The sequence below is a fragment of the Erpetoichthys calabaricus genome, chromosome 2, assembly GCF_900747795.2.
Source record: "Erpetoichthys calabaricus chromosome 2, fErpCal1.3, whole genome shotgun sequence".
NCBI lineage: Eukaryota > Metazoa > Chordata > Cladistia > Polypteriformes > Polypteridae > Erpetoichthys > Erpetoichthys calabaricus.
The window spans coordinates 199,991,066-200,014,265 of NC_041395.2; the positions used below are offsets into that span (position 1 = coordinate 199,991,066).

At 39.9% G+C, this 23,200-nt stretch overlaps 1 protein-coding gene across 5 annotated transcripts in view; it reads left to right on the forward strand.

Moving 5' to 3' along the window:
• fgf12a (fibroblast growth factor 12a) overlaps positions 1 to 18,740 on the forward strand; it is a 268,355-nt gene extending 249,615 nt beyond the window's left edge. For all 5 annotated transcript variants that reach the window (XM_051922259.1, XM_051922258.1, XM_051922257.1 and 2 more), the window contains 2 exons: positions 3,889 to 4,087; positions 18,368 to 18,740. In XM_051922259.1, coding sequence (XP_051778219.1) covers positions 3,889 to 4,087; positions 18,368 to 18,486 — 318 coding nt within the window. In that variant the 3' untranslated portion in view covers positions 18,487 to 18,740. The remainder of the gene's footprint in view (positions 1 to 3,888; positions 4,088 to 18,367) is intronic.
• The last annotated feature ends 4,460 nt before the right edge of the window (positions 18,741 to 23,200 follow it).

Here is a 23,200-nt window from a genome sequence, read left to right on the forward strand (position 1 = left end):
ATTGGCTGGACAATCTTGCTGGTTATATTTAAGGAGTTACCGGCCAACAGGGGTCGTCAGTGGACCTAAAGGCGAAGTAGGAATAAGCACTGCTGAGCTATTGGAGGACCAGTTGTGACTTTGGCGGCTTTGTAAATATTCTTTTGTATACAGTGGAACCTCTATTCACGAAAGTCTCGGAACACGTACAAATCGGTTTACGACCAAAAAGTTCGCCAAACTTTTGCGTCTGTTCACGACCACACACTCGGTATATACGAACAAGCCAGTTTCCCTTTCGGTTTGTGCACACCGATGATTTCCGCACGTGTTCAGTCTCTCCCTGTGCATTCCCTGTGCAGCAAGCAAGCGAGACAGAGAGAGAGAGAGAGAGAGAGAGAGAGAGAGAGAGAGAGAGTGAGTGTGCGACACACACAGACACGCGAGAGACACACACACACATACACACACACACACACGCGCACACAGGCACACAAGAGAGACACACACAAGCGCGTGAGAGAGACACACACACACACACAGGCACGCGAGAGACACACACACACACACACAGGCGTGCAAGAGTGAGATGTGCGAGACACACACACACACACACACACGAGAGAGACACACACACACGTGAGAGAGAGGGGGGGATGGACGCATAAGGCAGAGAAGGCAGTTGAAGAATGCACCAGGCTTGATTTTGTTTTCACTTCTGTTTACAGCGATCGGTTCATAGACTGCATTGTTGCAATGTTACTTTTCTTGGTGGTTTATTACATTACGGATTTTTCAAATGTTCATTTTTTCCCTGTGCTTAAAACTCATTAAAAAAGTGTTTTTAGGAGTGGTTCGTAGCGCTATAGCGTGAACTCTTGCAGTGTTAAGTTTTCTCTGTTGTTCAAGGTTTCCTCAGTGTTATTCAATGTTTTTACATTTAGTTTACTATTACGCTGTGCATTCTATGGTTTAATTAACTATACTTGTGCTTAAAAACTTTAAAAAATATATATTTACATACAGTTCGTACGGTCTGGAACGGATTAACTGTATTTACATACAATCCTATGGGGGAAATTACTTTGGTTCACGAACAAATCAGGTTACGACCAGAGTTTTAGAACGAATTATGGTCGTGAACCGAGGTTCTACTGTATAGAGTAACGTTATATATCTCCTAGTGATCATTTTGGTGGAGGTATATATAGTATTTATTTGGTGCTGGAATAATTTTGATTTTGGGGTTTGGTGTAATTGTTTTTGTATTTACACACACACTTGTTTTTGTTCTTGTGCATTTTTTTTTCATTCCTGTTGGAGGAGCTTATTGAGCCAGAGATAAAAGGAGACAACCTTCATTTTTGGAGTGTGTGTGTAGTTTTTGTAGGAGTGCACTGCTTTTGTAAATACACCATATTTTTTCCTTTTTTTTTTGTTTTTATTTATTTGTGAAGAAGTGTCAGTGCTGAAGGACTGTGTCTCAAAGCCCACCTGACACTACTGCATTTTTGGTTGTACAGCACTTTTGTAAATAAACTTGCACCATTCACCCTTCAATTTTTGTCTGTGCCTCATCTCTCCACTGATCCTGTTCGTTCATAAACTATCAGATGTCCAGAGTGTAGGTTGGGGCCACTTCCCACTACATGGGATATCACAAACCTTCCATTTTATTTAGCTTTTTAATTGCTTCTGCACATTGCTTAACTGATGACCATATTGAACTGCACAGAATTTAAGGAAGTTGATATAAGGAATGGAATTAGGAGACAGAAAAAGATTGGGGAAAACAAGCCACGGTTCTAACTGGGAGTCAAACAATCTAATAATCAAGGCCATGCTACAATAATTATAATCAAAAAGCAGAGCATGAGGACAATATAACCAAAATTTCTTATAACAAGAACTACAACAAAAGAAACAAATCATACTAAGAATAGCAAAAAAGGAGTTCATAGCCAGAGAGTCTTTAAACACTAGGGTTTTTTGGTTCAGTCCACAAAGTTAGACAACAAGGAAGTGTATGATGCTTAACAGTATACCACTGACCTGGTGATGTCACACACTGTGCACTTCTGGTTTACCTTCCCAAGGAATAAGAAAGTGACTATTAACATAAAAAACCAGCAATGTCAGCATCCATTAAAAATACAAGGTATCTCTACAAAAGAACATAAAAAATTACTAAACTAAGTAAAAACACATTGAAACAAAAATAAGTGTGACTGTGGGATTCCTGGGTCTCAAAAAAATGAACAGATGTATACATTTTTTGAGCCCTAGGAAACATTTAAAAACAAAGGACTCAAATGAAAAGAATGTGTCATCAACATGAATCTCTCAAACCATTTTTGTTACTTGTTTTCCTGTAAGACCATGTCTCTTATCTTACATTTGTATGTAGTGTTTGTTCCTTTTGTCTACATGTAGTACTTTTCACTTTTCTATATTAAACTACAATTTCCAAGCGTTTGTCCAGTTCTTGTCATGTTACCTTGGTGAGTGAGCTTACAGTCAGTCAGATGTCTGTTCCAAGGCTATCATGCCAGTATCTATCTCATTCATTCCAAACTTTGTCTTTTATCTAATGGAATCATTTTGTTTCCCTGTGCCTCTGCCTTATGAGCTTATACACGGAAGCAATAGACTTTCTTTAGGTCTGAAATGGCTAATTCATCCCAGCTGACTGAAGTGTCAAACAATGTAGAGAGTGGGATGAAGCACCCTTTTAATGTCTTTTTTCTTCTCTCCCTCTTACCTTTCTGCACTATCTCCAGGCTAATGTGGTCTGGGGCAGTGCCCTCTGACTGTGTCCCAGGAGAGCCACAAAAACAACACGTGGGAATACTGGCGCAGTGCACTTAATGATAGTAATGCCCAGTACTCCGCACGATGCGCCCCCTAGTGGAAGTTTCAACTTTTTTTTTCACTAATGCATTTCCTTTTGGAACCTTTGTAATTGTAAGCTGGGGTCTATAATATTCCACCGTTCTGCTGATAGGATTCATTTCTCTCTCATTCTCTCTCTTTTTTTAATCTGAAATGTGGATTATGTAATAATTACATAAGTGGCAATCTTGTGCTCAGCTGGAAAATGTGTAGCACTGAGGCCAAGAGGAGCACTTCAGCCTCCCACGAATACTGGCCTGTCAGCACAAGCACTCTGGGCTCCACGAGAATCCATTCTGGTGCCCTCTAATGCTCCACAGGCTCTTCTATTCCTAGAACTTCAGAAATTTGCTTAATGGGAGAAGTCGCTGCCTGCTTTTGCACAACATTGTGTGTCTAATTGTGTTATAGTGGAACTCCATCTGCTGTCACACAACATTGTGAATGTCCAAATGTGAATTTATGCTAGTTTTTGGATTGTATCTAACTGTGTAAAAATGACTCTCTACCTGACCATAAATAATATTGTGCTGGTCTCAAAACATTTTGTGTTCAATCAAATAAATATAAATCTTTACCTGCTGCTATACAAAGTCATGTCTGCATACAAATATGAATCCTTCTGTACTGGATCTACTTGTGCAAAAGTATGTCCGAACTTGCTGCCATTGTTTGCACAAATGTGAGCCGCTGTCTGATATCAGACCATATTTTGTTTGATTAAGTAAAAGTGTGTTCCAACCTGCCATTGCACAACATTGCACATGTGTGAAAATGTAAATTCTTCACTGTTGTCACGTTGTACTGTGGTGACTTGCACATACAATATGCAAGTCTCAAACTGCTGCTCCACAACATTGTAAACCACCGCCAGTTGTCACTGTGCCCTTTGTCTGGTTGCATAAATGTGAATCTCAAACATTGGTACTGTGTGCATATGAACCACTGTCTGTCTTCTCTTGTTGCATATATGCTTACTCACAAATGGCCACTGCTTTTGTGCTTTTGTTTCTGCAGGACATCTTTACACCAGAGTGTAAGTTTAAGGAGTCTGTCTTTGAGAACTACTACGTTATCTACTCCTCGACGCTGTACCGGCAACAGGAGTCTGGACGGGCCTGGTTCTTAGGCCTGAACAAGGAAGGACAAATCATGAAAGGAAACCGAGTGAAGAAAACCAAGCCATCCTCCCACTTTGTACCAAAACCCATTGAAGGTACAGTAGGCTTAAAGGAAGAAGCATCACAGGGCACACATGTCCCAATTGATTGGCAGAGATGGGTTATTTCCATGCAGTGTTACAATCATGTATTGTCAGCCTGTGTGCCATGTGTAGCCTGGCACCATCCAGGTGGCATTGTCTCCTTTAGTATGGTAGCCTCTCATTAACCAATCACACATCCATCCAAGCAGAGAGCTCATACAGTATCAAATACACAGGGGTACCCAGTGGGTGCCATCCCACATCTTCCCTTAGAGGCGTGTGTGTGTGTGTGTGATTACTTTGTTTGTCAGAAATAAAATCCAGAATTTCTTTTTTATAGCTTATAAGAAATTGTTTCCTTCTCTCTTTGGGTCTGTTGTGTAAATTTGTGCACTTTATGAATGGCAGATCCAAAGCACAGGTGGCAGACAGTTAAAGCCACTTTGGTTAAGGCTGAGAAGTGAAAATACCAACAAATTAAAATCTGCCTTGTTGCCCTTGCTAGCTGGAAGACACCCCAGTGTCACCACAGAGCTTCCCAGGAAAAGCCGAGGAAAGAAATTAATTGGGTGCGACTCCGCTCCAATCCAGACATATTAAAGGTATTATGTGATAAGTGCATTAACTGAGAGAAAAAGTGACATTAATTCTACAGAGAAAATATTGACTGTGAAAGTAAAAAACTGTGGCCGCCTTGTTCTCTGCTAATTGCTTGGCTGTCGCGGGGCACCGCGCCATCGTCCAGCCCTTTAAACATTCCAAGCACTAGCCGTCTCGCCGCCAATGTCTCCTTGGTACAGCCTCTCTTCTTGGCTGGCACTAAATCTGCCAAGCTCATTACAGATTTGCGCCTTCCCTCTTGGCTCCTGTGAGTGGCGTACACAAGCGCAATTAGCATGGTCTGCTGGGCACGGTGCCTTGGCAGATGAAGGCTAAGCTCTGAACACTGCATTTTGTGGCCCACATTAACTATGAAGATTATGTTGCTAATCCTTCTCCACTCCTCCATTTTATGGGCCACAGTCCATGCCTTTCAAATGCCTTGTGCCTTTGGACGAGGCTGCTTTTCTGGGACTTGAGAGCTAAATGTTGTGTCAGCTGTGTGGCATCCGATATGAACAAGAAAGGCATTCTGTGGTCACAAAGCGACTAGAAATTGTGCCATTTGTTTAGTACGAGGTCAACAGCTAGAATGTGACCTGTCCTCTATTGCCAGCACATCACCTTGTTGTGAGCTAATTTTTGTTTGAAAGAAGGAAGGGGAAGGGTAGGGAGGAGGAAATTGTCTGCAGAATACAAACTGCTGCTTACATTTCTTATTTGTCAAGCTCTGCCACAGTCTGTGAGAAGGCAACTTGGGCATCAAGTGTGTATTTATACACCTCCAAATTGCTTTATCAGGACATCAAAATTCTGTATTAGCTCATCTTCCCAAAGTCATGTGGTGTGAGTGCTCTGGGCAGGCTGAGGTGCCATCTGCAAGGTGGATCATCCACTCTCTTAGTACTCAGCCTACTATGACAGCCGTAAAAAGAAGAACAATAAAATAACCATGTCATACACACACCGACAGAGACATGAATGAAAAAATCTTTTCACAATAAGCATCAGAAATGCAAAACACAAGGAAATGTTCCACATCATGAGTCCTGCAGGCAGAGTTTGTACTGGTATACACATCTTTGACAGAAATAAGCCATACATACACACAGCTTATGTATAGAATGCCTGACGACATGCTGGTGTGGCGGTTAGTTCTGCTGCCTCTTGTATCCTGGGCTCAGGTCCCTGCTGTTGTCTCTGTGGAGAATGCATGTTCTCCCTGGGTCTGAACATTTCTACACTTCATTTGGGAGGTACTTTAACTAAAGGTTCACCATAAAAGGTTCCATACAACATAAACGCACACTAACACTAGGGCATAACCAGTTTAGAGTGCCAGCTAACCTCTCTGCATGTTTGGGGAGATGTGGAAGGTGAACTGAAACAGATACAGGGGAATGTGCAGACACCACATAGACAATGTCCAAGTGCATCCTTCTAACCAAGGATGATGAATTTTTGTGACAGCAGCACTAACCACTGCCCCTTTGTAGTTATTAGTACTACTAGTCACATTGCTACCTATTGAAGACAGGTGATAGAATAACTTGAAATATTTGCTCTCGCTTTTCTTACATAAACCTTCAGTGACACCCCTCGTAATCCGCATGGGTGTGAACGTCTCTTAACAAGCACTCCCTCTCCCAGGCGCATTCCCATAAAGCCTGCTTCTCAGACTCTGTCTTTATTTTTGAGGCAACTTTCTCACTTCCTGTCCACTTTTATACCTCTCAGTTTTGAAGGCGACTCTCTCAGCATGCCTGCTATACCTTTTCTTCTCCTTGTGTGTCTAACAATTGCACTTCCTCTTTCATTCGTATCAACAAAGCCAAACTGACCAATCATACTGTCCTAAGACACACATACACAGACCTTAGTGTTTTATTAAATAGTCTCTTGATTATAAAAGAAAATCTTGAGACAAGACGAGACTATTGCCAAGAGATTTTTTCAAGTCCTGCCCTCCTCTCAACCATTTCCGGTTAACAGTTCACGCCCACTGTCCTCTCACCTCTCATTCGTGTGAATGCTTTTGTCAGACATAGTTCCTGCACTCTTAGCTCTTAGAAATGTTTACGTTTTCCTCACTTTAAGTTCCCAATAAAAGACTATGTCCAAATCTTAATGAAGAATTTCATTCCGAAGGGTTATCAATAGAAGAAATGATTACACGTACAATTCTAGCACCGTGAAACAATGAAGTCAAATGAATTTACCCGAATATTGTCAATTGGTTACATGGCAAATTGGTTAAATGTATATCAATAGACTATGCTGAAACAGCTGGTAGTGATTGTGCGGAAGATGAAAACATCAACTTACAATATCCTGTAGAATATCTACAACCATTAACACCTTCCGGTCTTCCACCGGTTGAATTACTGTTGAAAGAAGGATGTATTGTAGTGTTATTGCGTGATTTATGTATGAGTGATGGGCTATACAATAGGACAAGATTAGTTGTATTCAAAACAGAATGAAAACATATAACGCAACAAATACCTCAACCGCAACTTGAAACATAATTTTCTTTCAATTTATTACATTTTACTGTTTTTACTATAGTTAATTACTCACTGTAATGTAAAATAGTTAGGTCTATTATGCATCTGTAACAATTCCTATGAAAATAACAATCTGTTTAAATTGTACATCCACTTCCTCATATACGAGCAGTAGAGCTGCAAAGTGACTAGTGCTTAGAGCCCACACGGGGGTTGACAGGCGAAGCGAGCAGAGCCCCCTACTACATAAAAAGACAATTTCATGGATTGCAAGGTTTGCATAATGTCTTGTGATGTGTCACCATGGACAGCTAAAACAAACAGCATTGCTCCACTAAGACCTGCATCTGCGATTCTCCAAGGATGAAACCCCTCCCAAAAGGATGACAACCACTGACGAACGGCCACTGGCAATTCTTCAGGAGGGACCAACCTCCTTGATGATGATTGGTTATGATTTTCAAATGTAAATACATCGCCCATGAAGCTCTGTGTTGATGGAGGGTGGCAAAGACACAAAAAGTGCAAAATTGGGCTTACGCACCAGTACACTATATGCCTTTCTAGCGATTTTCAGTTATAGACTTGTTTTTTTTAATATAATCTCAGGATTTGTTGGCAGTCGCTATGCTCTTCCGTTATGATCAGTCATTTATTTAGGCTACATCGACTCCCCTACGTTTTAATTTAAAACAGCATTTTTAAATGAAAATGATCTCTGTCCACACTAGGATTTTCATATGATCTACAAAAAAGTATTTTCATCGTTACTAAAATGACTGAAAACGCATATGACGTAGTCACCCATCTTGACTGATCACTCACACAGGATAGACTTCTTAAAATGGACATACACCAGCATTTCTCAACCTTTAAGTATTTGCGACCCGAGTTTTCATAACAGTTTTAATCGCGCCCCCCCTAACGTTTTTTTGAAAGGAGCCCACTAATACCAATTTGTTCTTTTTTAATTAATGATATATCATAGATGCATATTTTATTATACCTACTTAACTTTTATCGACATTTATCTAACTCTATATTTATTTTTCTAGTATGAAAATGTAGTTTAAGTTAATTTGTTTTGGTTTCAATAGATGTATTTTTCATATTTTCGATTCTTGTTTTCTTTTTTTCACATCTTCGCGCCCCCCTTTTTGTTACTTCGTGCCCGCCCCACAGTTTGAGAACCACTGGCATACCCTATGCTCTTTTGGCACAATTTTAAGGCCGATTTGCAGTTACCAACTGATTTTCCGAGTTAGCCTAAATTTCAGTTTCATCAGCCATCATTTCACGTGCAGTATGAGAGCGGTTGTGATACCCAATTGGTTCTTACGGTTCGGCTGACTCATAATCAGAAAAATTACTGTCATATCAGTCGACCAAATATGCTTATGCACGTTGAGCACAACTCCATTACACAAATTGAGTAGCCACAATTTTTAAACATCTCACAAAACATACAGTAATTTAGATGCATACAGGTAGGCATCACAACAAGTGCCATGGAATACAACTCTTCTCTGCCCACTGTTTTGGAATATATTTTCAGCGCATTGGGCATAGAGTGAAAGGTTATCAGTCAGGAAATGAGATGTTGTAATGAGCAGGATACAATGAGAGAACTTTCTCATAATATGCATGAACAAATCTGAGTGCGATGGAGATCTCACTTTTTGCCCATCCACATTGAAACATGGAGCCACTGTTATTAAAACTCACCAACTCAGGATAGTGTTTTCAGAAGTATTCAGTTTTGTGGGTTGAAAGCTGAAAATGGAGATAAATGTCTGTGTTTTTAAATGAAAACATAGTATTGTGGACACAGCCTTAGTGAAACTGGTCTGCAACTCACTCCATCAAAATCAAACAGATTTAATTTTCCTTTGAGTCATAGGGATGGGCTTGTGTGTGCATAGGGGCTGACAACCAAAGAGCACTCAAAGAAGTACAATGCACAGAATGTGACCACAATAAAAGAAGAAGAATGGAGGGTTTGTACTGCAGAAACAGTCTTGTGGGTCTAATGACTGTTTGCTATACTACCCGTGACAGAATGAGGAAAAGGAAAAAGCCAGGTAGAGGCTCGAGATGAACTTGCCATACTGGGAAAACATTCATATAGCCACAAACACTGCCAGGCAATGCTTCAATTCACTGTCAAATGTGATAGGCTTGTGATACTTTGTGAATTTGAAATTTTGCTAAAAAGTCATTACAGAGTTGTGTACTCTAACATCCCCTGTGATTCTAGACATGTAATCTGACATCCGCAAGGTGACAAGATTCAGCAACTTGTAGTCATTACGTTTGACATGCTTTTACAATGCTCTCAATTATTTTAGCTTTGGATCTTCATTTATTAATCCAGGATGCCTTTGTGCCGTTATTTTGGCACAATAAGTATTAACAGCTTTTAGGCTTCCCTGTTTTAATCTTTATGAAAGTTCCTTCATTTTTGCTAGTCGGTTGTTCTACCTGAGATGGGAAATATGGGTACACACAGATATAAATGCACAGGCATAATGAAGCAAATCATACATGGTACACATTATTATTATTATTATTGTTATTGTTATTATTATGATTATGATTATTATTATAATATTATGGCACAGTGACGTTTTACAGTTGCCAGTCCACATGCTTATACATAGCTAACACTGACAGAGTTGATTGAATTTACTTTTCCAAAGCAAAAGCACATTATTATTGATAATCTTGTAGCGGGGCCACATAGTGTTAAATGTCAGTTCTGAGTGCGTCTCGTTTCATTGTCCCGTTTACTGTTTGTGCATCAGTTAATGCCATCCCCGTAAAGGGGGACGGATGATGGAAGGAGACCACAGCCGCAAACCTGGAAAACACCTGTTTACAATCAATCAATCACAGCCGTCACAGGATTATTTAAGCCATCAGGAGGAGAAGGAAGAGAGAGTAGAGAAGATTTTTTTTTTCACAATCACGACCACACTGTACCTGTTCTTTACCATATCGCGCTTATCCATCCAGTTTGTTTTTCCATCAGCCGGATTTACTTCAAGGACCTCACCACGAGAGACCCCGGGGTAGGACTTAATCATCCACCACACACAGGAGGATTCACGGTGAGGCTGTTCCATTTTTTCCGGGGAGAATCAAACAACGCAATATCACTAATTCAGTCAACCGCTTTCAGGAAAGTTTCTTTATTACCGGACTCACGTTCTCATTCATTTTCAGTTTATCATTCATTGTTGTTATTCGTGTTGTGTGTTTATTTGTTACAGGGACAAGGGAGGGTTTTTGTTGTATATATATATATATATATATTTGGTGGTTTCTTGTTATTGCTGGGGTGGAGGGATATTTATATTTATGTTTCTATTTCTTGCATGTCTTATTTTACTTAATACATTTAATCCGTTTAAATTTTACATCCTGTTTTGTGTGCTTATATTTTCACCGTCGATTGTGGGGGAAAAGTTTAATTGGTAAGAAGTACGGCTTGATAGTAAGATTATTTCTCAGTCAATTATCCAAGCCACAGGTCTTGGGAGTGTAGCTGCCGGCTGGGTAAAAGGGATCGGCCGTTACAATCTTGTATATCCTGCAGTTTTATATCATGAGTTTATACATTGTGATAAACACACATACACAGTTAGTAATTCCTAATAGTGATAATAATAAAATTCTTATGTTGAATGTCACCTTTCACATACAGCATTTATTGAAGATGCTGTCACCACAGCAAAAGCTGATTATGAAACATAAACATTTGTCTTCTGCATACATGTTTTATGAGGGTTTCTGTCACAATAGGCTTACATGCCCCAACAGCAACTTCCATAATAATAATAATAAAAAGATTTATGTCTTTGGGATGTAGGTGCTGTGGACAGCATTCATTACAATTTATTTAATCAAAGCCTTGTTATTACAGTAAGCCCAATTTGCATGAGTCAGTTTGCTCCTTGATGGACTTGCACTTCATCTCGGGTCTGCTCCTACACTTTGCCAGATACTGTCATGATGGGCTTTCTAACCACTCTTGCCATGAGTCAAAATTAACATTTTTTGGTGCCTTAAAAACTCAGATACTGTGAATGTATTTTCCAAAATCCATCCATCTATTCATTCATTTTCTGCCACTTATCTGGATGTAGGTCGTTGGGACAGCAGTCTAAGCAAAGATGCCCAGACATCCCTTTTCTCTGCTGCCTCCTCCACCTCCTCTGGAGAGATACCAAGGTATTCCCAGGTCAGTTGAGAAATATAAGCTCTCCAGCATGTCCTCGGTCTGCCCTGAGTTCTCCTCTCATTTGGACATACCTGAAACCCCTCCTCAGAGAGGCATCAAGGAGGCATCCTATTTAGATGCATGTACCACCACAACTGTCTCCTTTTGATGCAGAGGGGCAGCAGCTCTGTTTTAAGCTCCTCCTGAGGTAGTAGGGTGTTGTACCGTGTTAGCCGTTATGAATGTAGTGAAAAGTCAAGCAAAATGACACCTTTTATTGGCTATCTAAAAAGATTAAAGTTTGCACTTCTCACCCAATTCCCATCTCTTGATTTTACAAAATCAAATTTATTATTACAAGTGAACAGCATCTACATGAAGAAAAAGTTTGGTGTGTTTTGAACTATGAGATGCAAAGATGTCACCTAGAAAGAATAAAAAAAGTCTTTGTTTAAAATTTTCTGAATCTCACTGCCACAAGTGTAATGCTAGGTAAAAACTGAATTCTCCAACCGACCCACTTTGTGAGATATTGCATTGTAATAATGCATACCCAAGTACAAAAACTGAATTAAATGAAGTTTTATTTTTATATAGCACCTTTTGTAATGCACACACAGAGTGCTTTATAGGGCAATCGGAATGCTTGTTACTAAACAAAGAAATGAAATAGTGCACTGAAGTTCCTTAGAAAATAAATGGAGCATGTCAAAGTTTTGCAGCCCCAGCAGACAGAAGCCATAAATTAAAAAAAGGGCAAAGAGAGAAAAGGGTGGGTGAAAACAAGGTGGGATACAAACGGGAGCATCGCTGCTTAAGGATGCTTTTAATATGGCTCAAATGCAGCAGAGATGAGAGGATCATCAATTCGGATTTGACAGTTGAGACTGAAGGAGTCTTTGGAGAGGGAATAGGAAGGGAACAGCAGAGAGAGAGATGTGTGTGGGCGATGAGCACATCCTGAGAGAGACCATCCACAAGAGTGAGTGCATATTAAATGCTGATGTCCACTATGAAGTACCAAAAGGGTTTTGTGTCATTTCCAAACTCATGGACACGTGGAGGGTAATGTGGTTCCCGATACAATGTAAATAAAATCATCATGACCACTATCTCCAGCTTTGCTTTATCTGTCTGGTGGAGAGGTGGACTGCACTTGTGTCAAAGAATCAAAAGTTATTCTGATCTCTCTTCTTGCTCCACTTGCACCTGCTCCTACCAAAACTCTGGCTGCATCTCTTGACAATATTAAGCCTTCAGCTCAACTCACCTCCCAGATCCAACCTCACTTGCCTGATCTAAGCAACTGTGAAGTTCCACTGTTTAGTGCCATGGTGAGCTACATGTCACTCTCAATTCTGACTGAAGATGTTAACCTACTAGCTCACATCTACCTTCCTTCCAGGGTCCATTCATTCTTTTCTATAAATAGATCCTACTCATGCCTCTGCCTTCCTGGGTGGGGGCTTGCACCCTGGCATGGCTTTTGATGCATATTGATCTTTTACATACTGTATTAGGAATATCATGTTTAAGACGTACAGGAAGGAGTGCGGAGCTGAATCTTTTAGTGGTTTGACACATTGACATTTGATGGAGTTTTGAGCACCACGATATGAGCAAGGATAATCAAAGAGTTGGGGAGTATCCATCAGAGTTTCGAGCGCTGCTACCAGGAAATGGGGGATCGCCAAGGCCCTTGAAAACACAGCTGCTAAACACCTAGCAGTGCAGTACACAACACCTAAAACCCGAGAAGTGCCAATGAGTACTGGCCCACTTCAAGCTCTCATAATATCACTATTGAGACATCAGGGTTTAGTAGCCATGTCCTAGCATTGCATCTGCTTAGCTTTGTCATGGACCATGGACATTTGTGGAGAGAAGTGCAGGATTACCAAGTAACAGTACTAAGGCAATAAGAACAGATCAAGAACATAATCAAAGAATAAGACATGTTAAAGTGGGAGACGTGAACAGAAAAGTAAACACTTACCTTTAAAAACATTTTGGGATTGTATTTATCTCCTGGAAGCATAAAAAGTTAGTGTGCTTCTTTCTGGTGTTGAAGACCCCTTAGATTGCATTAGAAGTCAACCCCTTTGGTTCACCCCAAACTGTAACGTGCCAAGGATGTACAATGACATTCATTTTCTTATGTCTGGCAATCAAGTCAGTGTATCAGTCATTAATTGTGCTTTAAACAACAATACAATATGAATTAACAAAAGAATTAATCAGAAATATGAACAACTCTAGACAGCTCAAGACAATCATTCAAGCTATACAGTGAATCTTTCATTGCTGGCATTATCAAAAAAAAGAAGCAGACTCAAAGAAAAAATTTAAGGATGTGTAATTTAGAATCATAAATTAACCTAACATGCGTGTGTTTGGGATGTAAGCAGTAAATCAACACAAGGTAAGAACATGCAAACTCAACACGGAATTCAGCCATGGACATTGTGCTAGTCCCTTGTGAGGTACACTCAAGCACACACCTATGTTCATGTGGGGCCACCTTTGAATAACCAATCACCCAAACCAGCATGTCTTTAGGAGGCAAGTGGATAACAACAGTACCAGGAGAAAAAAAAAAAAACAACACAGACAAAGGAAAAATGTAGAGCCATCACATAGACAGTGGTAATGCATCGTATTTGAAACCCAGGACATTGGGTCTGCTACATAGCAGTATTAAACACCAAGCCACCATATTGGCCTATACAGGAGATTATCAAAATTATTTGCATTTCACTTTTTTGATGAGGTTCATTGTAGCAACATGTTGAGTTAGATTGACTCGATAGAGCCATCCCCTGTTTCATCAGCAAGTTAGGTTAAATATGTGACCAAACTATTCTTGTATGAGTATACAGCAGTGCCATTATTCCTTGTAGGGAATTCCATGACACTGCCATGCAAGTCAGCCCTCCATTGTGTCTTAGGTCTGCCTGTTTTCTTTTTCTAGGTGGACTGTGCCTAGTTTAGTATACATTCCATGGGGGTGTTTTGGGGACACACTACCCACATACCCTAACCACCACAACTGACTCGACTCCATCCAGGGACCTACTCTATTTCTAGCTCCTCATTCTGTCATTAAGTGAGAGGCCAGCATACTTGTACAGTAACCTCATTTTGGCCACTTTTGCTCAAGATCTCATTCTTTTGGCCACTACCCACAGATTGTGACCATTGCTGAAAACAGAAATCTACAATGACCAGCAAATCAAAAGCTTTATTTCAGGACTTGGCTTCCACTTTACCACCACAGTCTGGGATAGCGTTTTGTAAACCTGTTGTCACTGTAGTGATTTATTGGTCAATGTCATGATGACCTCTACCCTCACTTGGAACAGGAACACAAATACCCTCTAATGTTGTCATGTTTGGGACTGGAGTTTGCTGACAGATGCTTTGTGGTCAAGTATCTCTTCTGGCTTAGGTGAATAAGCTGCATAGAGATGTCATGTTGGGCTCACCATCCACATGACAAAAGATGAATGGTTAGCAGAATTAAGAATCATCACATTGTCCCTTTGTCTGCATCGGTGTTCTTCTGGGTGCACCAGTTTTCCCCCACATTTCCCAAATATGTGTATGATAAGAGAACTGGTAACTCTGAATTGTACCTGTATGAGTGTGAGTGTGTGGGACTGGCACAGTTTCTGCTTTCTGTCGACTACTTCCAGGATAGGCTGCTGCACCCAGCATCCATGAGTTTCATCAAATTGGTTTAAGAATAGTACGTAATGCTGTGCAATCAATTCAAAAATAGTCACATTCAGGTTAGCATGCAAAGCACTAGTTTGGAGCTTAGGTCTGACATAAGTAAGGTTTTACTTGACCAGTTATGTTAAAGTGGTGCAGCTTGTGTTTGTTTAGATTTGTAACATGTACATACTTAATTTTTTGAGAATTTTTCATGGGTTCTTATTCCAACAATTCTGTGTTGTTGCATCTCACTTAGCAACACTTTCTGAACAACCTCACTCGTACAAGAATAGTTTACAATACCTAAAAGTATTAACCCTGTTGTAAGTTTTCACATTATACAACATGAAATCACAGTGGATTTAATTTTGGATTTTTGGCACTGATCAAAAGAAAGAGACTATTTACTTTTGTGAAGTCTTCTCTTGATTGTAGACTTTGGCAATGATAGGTCTACCTCGCCGAGAGTGTTCTTGGTTTGGCTAAATGTCGTGCTTTGGTTTTTCTTCACCCAGGAAAGAATTCTGTGATCATCCAGCATAATTGTCTTCTGTGGTTTTCCAGACCTTCCGGTGTTGCTGAGTTCACCAGGGTTGTTCCTTCTCTTTAAGAATGTACCAGATGGTTGATTTGACTACTCCTCTTGTTTTTGCTCTCTCTCTAAAGGGTTTGTTTTGTTTTCTCAGCCTAATGATGGCCTGTTGTTATTAGCATGGACAGCTCTTTGGAACAGCACAGAGGCAGGTTTCAAATGCAAATTCCACACTTGGAATCAGCTCCAGACCTTCTACCTGCTTAATAGTTAATGGAATAATGAAGGACCTGCTCCCACCTGGATATAGAACAGTTTGTCAGTCAAAAGTCCAAATAATTTTGAGCCCCTAAAAATAGGGAGAATCATGTATAAAAATGGCTGTCATTCCTAAATGGCTCATACAATATTTCTGGTAGACCCCTTAAATTAAACCTGAAGGTCTACACTTCAGTCACATAATGATTGCTTTATTTCAAATCCATTGTAGTGGCATACAGAGTCAAAATTATGAACATTGTGTCACTGTCCAAATACTTATGGACCTGACTGCAATTGATCACATAAACCTTCCATTCAGTTTTTAGTAGGTGCACCCTTGGCAGCCATGACATCCTTGGTTTCTATTAGCTTTGCGCATCTGCATTTTCCACCCCATTCTTCTTTGAAAAACTCTTCACGTTCTGTCAGGTTGCAGGGGGATTATAATTGGAGAGTCTTCTTCAAGTCAAGCCACAAAATCACAATTGGGTTGAAATCTGAACTCTAACTTTAGCCACTCCAGGACATTAACATTAATGTTTTAAAGCCAATACTGTGATGCTTGGCTTTATACTTGTGGTTGTTTTTTTGCTAGCAAACAAATCTTCTCCCACTATGCAGGTTTCCTGCAGACTACATCAGGTTTTCCTCCAGGATGGGGAGGGTGTAATTTTGATAATGTGCAGTGTTAGAAATGGTGTTTAGTCTGATTGCCAAAAAGCTCAATTTTAGTCTCATTAGATCATAGAATCTTCTTCTATCTGACTTCAGAGTGTCACATGTGAATTCTGACAAACTGTACTTGAGATGTCATGTGTGTGTGTTTTCTCTTTGCCACTCACTCAGAAAGCAGGTGAAGCACCTGGGCAACAGCTGTCTGCATAGACCCTCCAGTCTAAGCCACTGTAGCTTGTAATTCCTTCAGAGTTATCACAGGTCTCCCTCAATAGTTGTCTTCTTGCATGGTCTCTCAGTTTTTGTGGACACCCTGTACTAGGCAGATTTACAGTTCTGCTATACTCTTTTTCTTTCTTAATAATTTATTTGCCTGAATTCCAATGGGATGTTCAGTGACTTAGATATTTCCTTGTCTCCATCCTCTGACTTGTGCTTTTCAATCACTTTTTCCACAGAACTGCTTGGAATGCTCTTTTGACTTTATTGTGTATGTTAGTCCACGATACTGACTCATCTCACGTTGGACATTCCAGATAAGGTGCCTACAATAAACTGAAACCCCAGACAGGGGATCTCCATCAAACTAATTATGTGAATTCTAAAGTTAATTGGCTTCATCAGTGATGGTTTAGGTGTCGTGAATACTTATGTCGCCAATTATTATGTATTTTATATTTAAATTTTATTTAAATATTTAAATTTACCTTGGACCGTCGTGCTGGGATCTGTTTTCACTTTGACATTAAAGAGTCTTTTTCTGTTGATCAATCTCAAACGAGCCCAATTAAATCCACTGTGTGTGTTGTATGGAGATAAAATGAGAAAACTTCCAATGGAGCTTTTTATAGACACTTTCAGTCTGTCTGTTAACCTAATGCACACATCTTCAGGATGCTGAAGGAAGCAGAAAACTTGGTGAAAGAAAACAGGCAGACACAAGAAGGAGGTGCCAAGTCAATATAGGATTCTGAATCCATGAGGTAACAGTGCTAACTATTGCACCACTGTGTCATCTTGTTCCTCCTTGTCTGAGAACCGATCCTTGATCTCTACCACATAATTAATTTATATTAAATTGCAGGAATTCTCAAGGAAGTGTGTATTAAAGTGGCAGAGACACAACATCAATTCAGTCAGTGAAAGAATCCTTAAGGCAGTTTTTTCTTTTGCACCTTTCATAATAGAACCACCCCATTAAAGTGCAGGATATGTCAAAGAAAGAACTGAATTCACAGATACAGACAATGCTCTTAAACAAATTATCCTGCCTTGATTTATAGGGCATTAGGATTGCAAAGCCTTTACAGAGTAATTAGTTTCAAAATGTAAATAGCTGTTGGGGTAAAAATGCCAATGCAGACATATAATAATTTTTAGGACCAGGCATAAAAGAAAGTAGACAACAGAAGCCTCACTTTCTCTACCCGTCGCCTTCTAATGGGTAGGCCATACATGCCTATTTTTGTCTTTGACATTTTCACAATGATATTTGATATTTTTGTATTTGATATTTTCAGTGTATGTTTTTTTGAATAAGTATTGGCTCCACGCCACCCTGAGTTTGATAAGCGGCCTCAAAGATGGATGGAATGAATGGATGGATGTGTCTTGGCTAGAATTACCTCTCTAAGCTTTCTTCACTGCATATCCCAGAATTTCAAAGCACAATTAAACAGACTGCCTGTCTGCTTTGCTTCAGAAGCCTTGATAAGTTATAACAACTCTCACCCTTTCTCTCCCTCTTCTCCCTCCTTTCTGTCTCTCTTTCTCCACAGTCTGCATGTACAGAGAGCCATCGCTGCATGAAATTGAAGAGAAACAAGGGCGCTCACGAAAAAGTTCAGGGACTCCAACCATGAACGGTGGCAAAGTGGTTAACCAAGACTCGACATAGCAGGCTCCTTCTCACCAACCACACACCAAAAAAAGGAATGCAAGGGGATTGATGCCTGAGATTCTGAACTCGTTCTTAGTTTCTTACACCTTAATAAAGAAGAAAAGAAGAAAAAAAAAATCTTGCCTGTGACATTTCAATAAGACATTTTAAAATCTGAACTTGAATTTACATTTTATGCAAATGTCTGCTGTGTGACAACCAGAAAAGCTCATCTCTTCATAATGATAATAAAAAGTTTACTTTGAAAGTTGCGCTCGTGGGATGGCAGTTCAGTTGATACGCTTTCCAGATACCCATTTCAGATGATGGTCCTGTGGTAGTGTGACCACATTCAAGATCTACAGTTATGGGACTGCGGTGTGAGAGTCACTTGTTTGTGTCAGGCCTGTGTGTTTGTTATGAGCTCCCTTTTACAGAGAATATTCTGGCTGTCTGCTTTAGATTCTTGCTCACCTCAAGTTAATAACAGAGGTGCTTATATTGTTGAATCAAAATGGGGAGATTGAACCCAAGTCTTAGAACAAAATAAGAGCTAGTGGTGTCAAACAACAAGCACTCACTGTGTAACACCTCAAGATAAATTCATAGAGCATCACCTCCTCTACAGTATGATCATGATTGAATCAATTTTTATTACATTTAGCCCCTTGTCAGAGTTTACAGGAAACATAAATCCATCATCAAAAGATGGGAAAATAACTGTGTATAATAGAGCACATTCTTCACTGGCTTAAGAACAGTTTAGAGTGTTCTGTTTTGTTTCAGTCCATCTAATTTTATATAAAATCTTTCAATGTGACCACAGCATGGTGACACATTGGTTAGCAATACTTGCTCACTGCTCTTTAGTCCTGCCAGCCTGCGTGATATTTGCATGTTCTCCATATATGCTTGAGGCTTCATCCAGATTTCTTCACATGCTCCAAAGATGTGCAGGTTAAGTTCATTCAGTGCTTGGTGTGTACCTGAGTGTTCCCCCTAATACTGTCCCGATCCAGATGGTAAAAGATTGGTTCCTGCTTTTCACCTCCTGCTGCAGCATAGGTATCATCTCCCTGAAACACTGGGTTGATTAAGCTGGCTAGAAAGTCAAGGCATGAGTCTATCAAAGTTTATAGAAAAGTAAGCCATTGAGAGGGCCAATGCTTATTTTTCTGTAGGAGGGCAGCACTCAGTATATTGAAACTAAAATGAATAAGTCTTTATATTACATAGAAACCGTTGTTATTCACAATGTATGTTACATAGTATAATGTTTGTATTACATTTTTGAAAAAAGAATATTTCACTTGCATCAGCAGAAACAGTTAATCTAACAGGAAAGCACATGCCAAAGGAAGTGTAAGACCAAGAGAGAAAAGTGTCACAAACTTGTTGCAACAGAACCATGAACAGCACTTAAACCTGGATTAAAAACCAGGATAAAATGAGCCTTGAATGGGTTTATAGAGAGTAGCTGATTGAGAAAGTTGGGTAGCAAGTTTTGGAAGGCTGGCTTGAGAAGATCTCACATGTTAATCCTTTTGTAAACATCGCCTTTAAGTAGATAATCAGGGTTTACTGCTGAAGATTGCAATAATGAATGGGGGAAACAGAGCAAAGAAGCCACTTGAAGGTGGATTTGTGTTAGGACTCCAGTAACAGCTTTGTGGACCAGTTGGCTTCCCTTCATACGGAGGATCCAATCCACTGAATGAGGAGTAGATAAGAACAAACCACACAAAAGTGTGGTTAAGCAAAACCACAGAGACACACATGTCCTGATAGTGTGCACACCTCTATGACAATAAAGACCAAATAAAGATGACAAAGAGGTGTGCATGTCGCTGATGTGCATGTTTAATCTAGGGAGCACTCTGCTATGGCCACACAGTTATGAGCAAACTTTTGAGCCTTTAACTTAAATTAGTTCTGTCCAATGAGAATCAAATAACGTACAATAAAAAAGTGATACTCAGGTCCATCTGACACATGTGTTGGATTGAACTGTGATTTATTCAAACACCTTCTTAAGCACATATGAGGGGGGAAGTAATTAAGCAGCTACACAATTTTAGAAAATTCTGATTATTAAAAATGATGTAAGAGGGTACCATGGTGGCAGTCAATGAAAACAAATGTTGGGCGGCTTGCCATGAATCTTCGCCAACGGGATGTGTTTTTGCTATAATTACTTCTGAAAATCCCACTGCTGAAGTCCTAGATTAAGCCTGACAGCAGCAGCAGAAGTAAAACAAATATTCAGTCTGATGAACTCTTCTTTACAGTACATAAAACTACTGGTGGTCCTTTAGCCAGAACCTAAACAGGACAAAACTCTCTGAGATTCCAGGCTGAAAAAAAGCAGACCTCAAAGATGGGTTTCTGAACTACATTCTGACATGAGGCTCAATCAAGTCATCCACTGTACTTAAAGACATACTGTTGATATAGCATGTGTGTCACCAAAATTGTCATCAGCTTTGACTGGATGGCCTCTTTCAGGTTGCCATAAATAGAAAGTAAATGAAGATTATCTGGAGATGTTTCTGAAGCATCACTCTGGGAATGCCCCATGTTCAAGCTACATGTAACTGAGTCTGAGGCATATCTGGGAGCGAGTTGGTTTCATTTTTATTTGAGATTAATAGATTCAGGTTGGGATTATTTAGCGGGCATATTTACTAGAATCCCAGACATAGCTAACATGCATGAAATGATCCATGTTCATCAGATTAACTGGGTGAGGGTTGTCTAGGGCCAAGTGTGTCTCAGTTTAAGAAACGATTAGTCTTATTGCGGTCAGAATTCTAAGGGTATATAGATCAACTGGTTTCTTAGGAATAGTTGATAATGTACACAGCAAAATTGCCAGTGTTAACATTGAGAATGTGTATTGTATATACCTGTACTGTATATATGCAGGGTGGTGCCGGAAAAAGCAGCATCATGCACAATAAGGAGACAAAGTTAGCAGGAAGACACTCATACATGGTGTTTTGTTTTGTTAGGTCTGTTTTATGTGTGCTTGCTGAAGACAGGACATGCCGTATTCATTGGAACAACATATTTCAGTTGTGGAGCTGCATGTTTACACAGACTCCTACCATGTTGACAGATGTGAGGTGAGGTTCATGGAACAACATTCCATTATGAGAGCTCCTGTGCAATGAATAATTCAGCAACTGGTGAAAAGTGATGTACTACTGGTTCTGTGAGCAATGCATAAAAACCAAAAAATCCTTTTGTCTGTCCCCCAGTGATTTTCACCTACATATGGAAAGAAGCCCTCATGAGCCAATGAGACAATAATCAAAAAATGTGGGCTGAGGTCTGTTTCCATGAATATGTTATGGCACACGAAATTCTGCATCACTGCCAGTGGAGGCCATTTTCAGCATAGCCTTTTAAATTATCAATAACATTCTTTATTAACTTTAATAATAATAAGGTAACAATATAACTTTTCAAGTGTAATATAGAATTTGTTATTCTTTTATTATTAATAAAACTCTTAATGACATTGACACTAAGACCAGGCTACTTTTTCGTGTGCCACCCTGTATAAAAACAATAGGGGACAGCTTAGAACCCCCAAACCTTAGACACAATTGCAGAGACAATAGTTCCAAGTGCAAATAGCTTATTTTTTTTATTTTTTGTACTTTATACAAGTTTCTTTCTTTCTTTCTTTCTTTCTTTCTTTCTTTCTTTCTTTCTTTCTTTTTCCTTCCCAGGCGAGTATTGTCCTTCTCCTCTGCCACCTCCAACTCTCCTGGGTGTGGAAGAGTGGCTTCTTTGAAACCAGAACCAGCACTACTTCTGGTGTCACAATATTGCACTCTAGGAAGCACTTTCAGGTCAGGCTGAAATTTCCCAAAGAAAGGAGTCCACCTCTCTGCAGCTTCCCATTACATCTCTCTAGATACCCAGAAAGGCTGGTCATTGGGACTGCACTCCCCATTCAGCCCTGCGGGTGTGCATTTGAGAAGCTGCCACCTGCCATTTTGAACATCCAGAAGTCAAGACTCCTTCCAGCCTGCCATTATATTGTTGTACTGACTGGGAAAAGGAGTGCCCACCACAAAGGATGTCCATGGGGATCATCCATTATAAAGGTGTGGTGGCTGGGTGAGGAGCCATCTCTCCTGGCCAGGATGCCAACCAGTCCAAACCCTCTATTACATTATATTGTAAAGCACAGCAGACAATGGAAGATAACAGGAAAAGGTAAGTTTGAGATGCCTCTTGTCACTTTTTATTTTTACACTCTTCAATAATTAACCATCTCTCTCGACACTCCTAAAATCCACTCTCCCATGCCTGCCTTCCCTCCCCTCAGTATCTCTTTTCAGATGTGATCTGTCCACCCTGGAATAGGGAAGAACCTGCTGCAATGAAAGGAAGTGCCATTTCAGAGGAAGGACTCCTTGAGACTGCAGTCTCTTTTCTTGTCATTTTGTATGAAGCTACCGCCATATGCATAAATGCTAGTTAGGACTGAATCACCACTATAAGATGCATTTTAACAGTGGTGGTTTTGCTGATATAAATTAACAGACCCAGGGTCACATAAACATCAGTATCATCCGAATGTGTCTGCAGAGGTGTGACTAGTAGAGTTTTTCATAAGGCAGGTATGAAGAAACTAAAGATGTTTCTCCTAGTATCATTGAGATTGAAGATAAGAGTATCTTGTGAACTTTAATTCAATACCGATCTGAAGATCTGA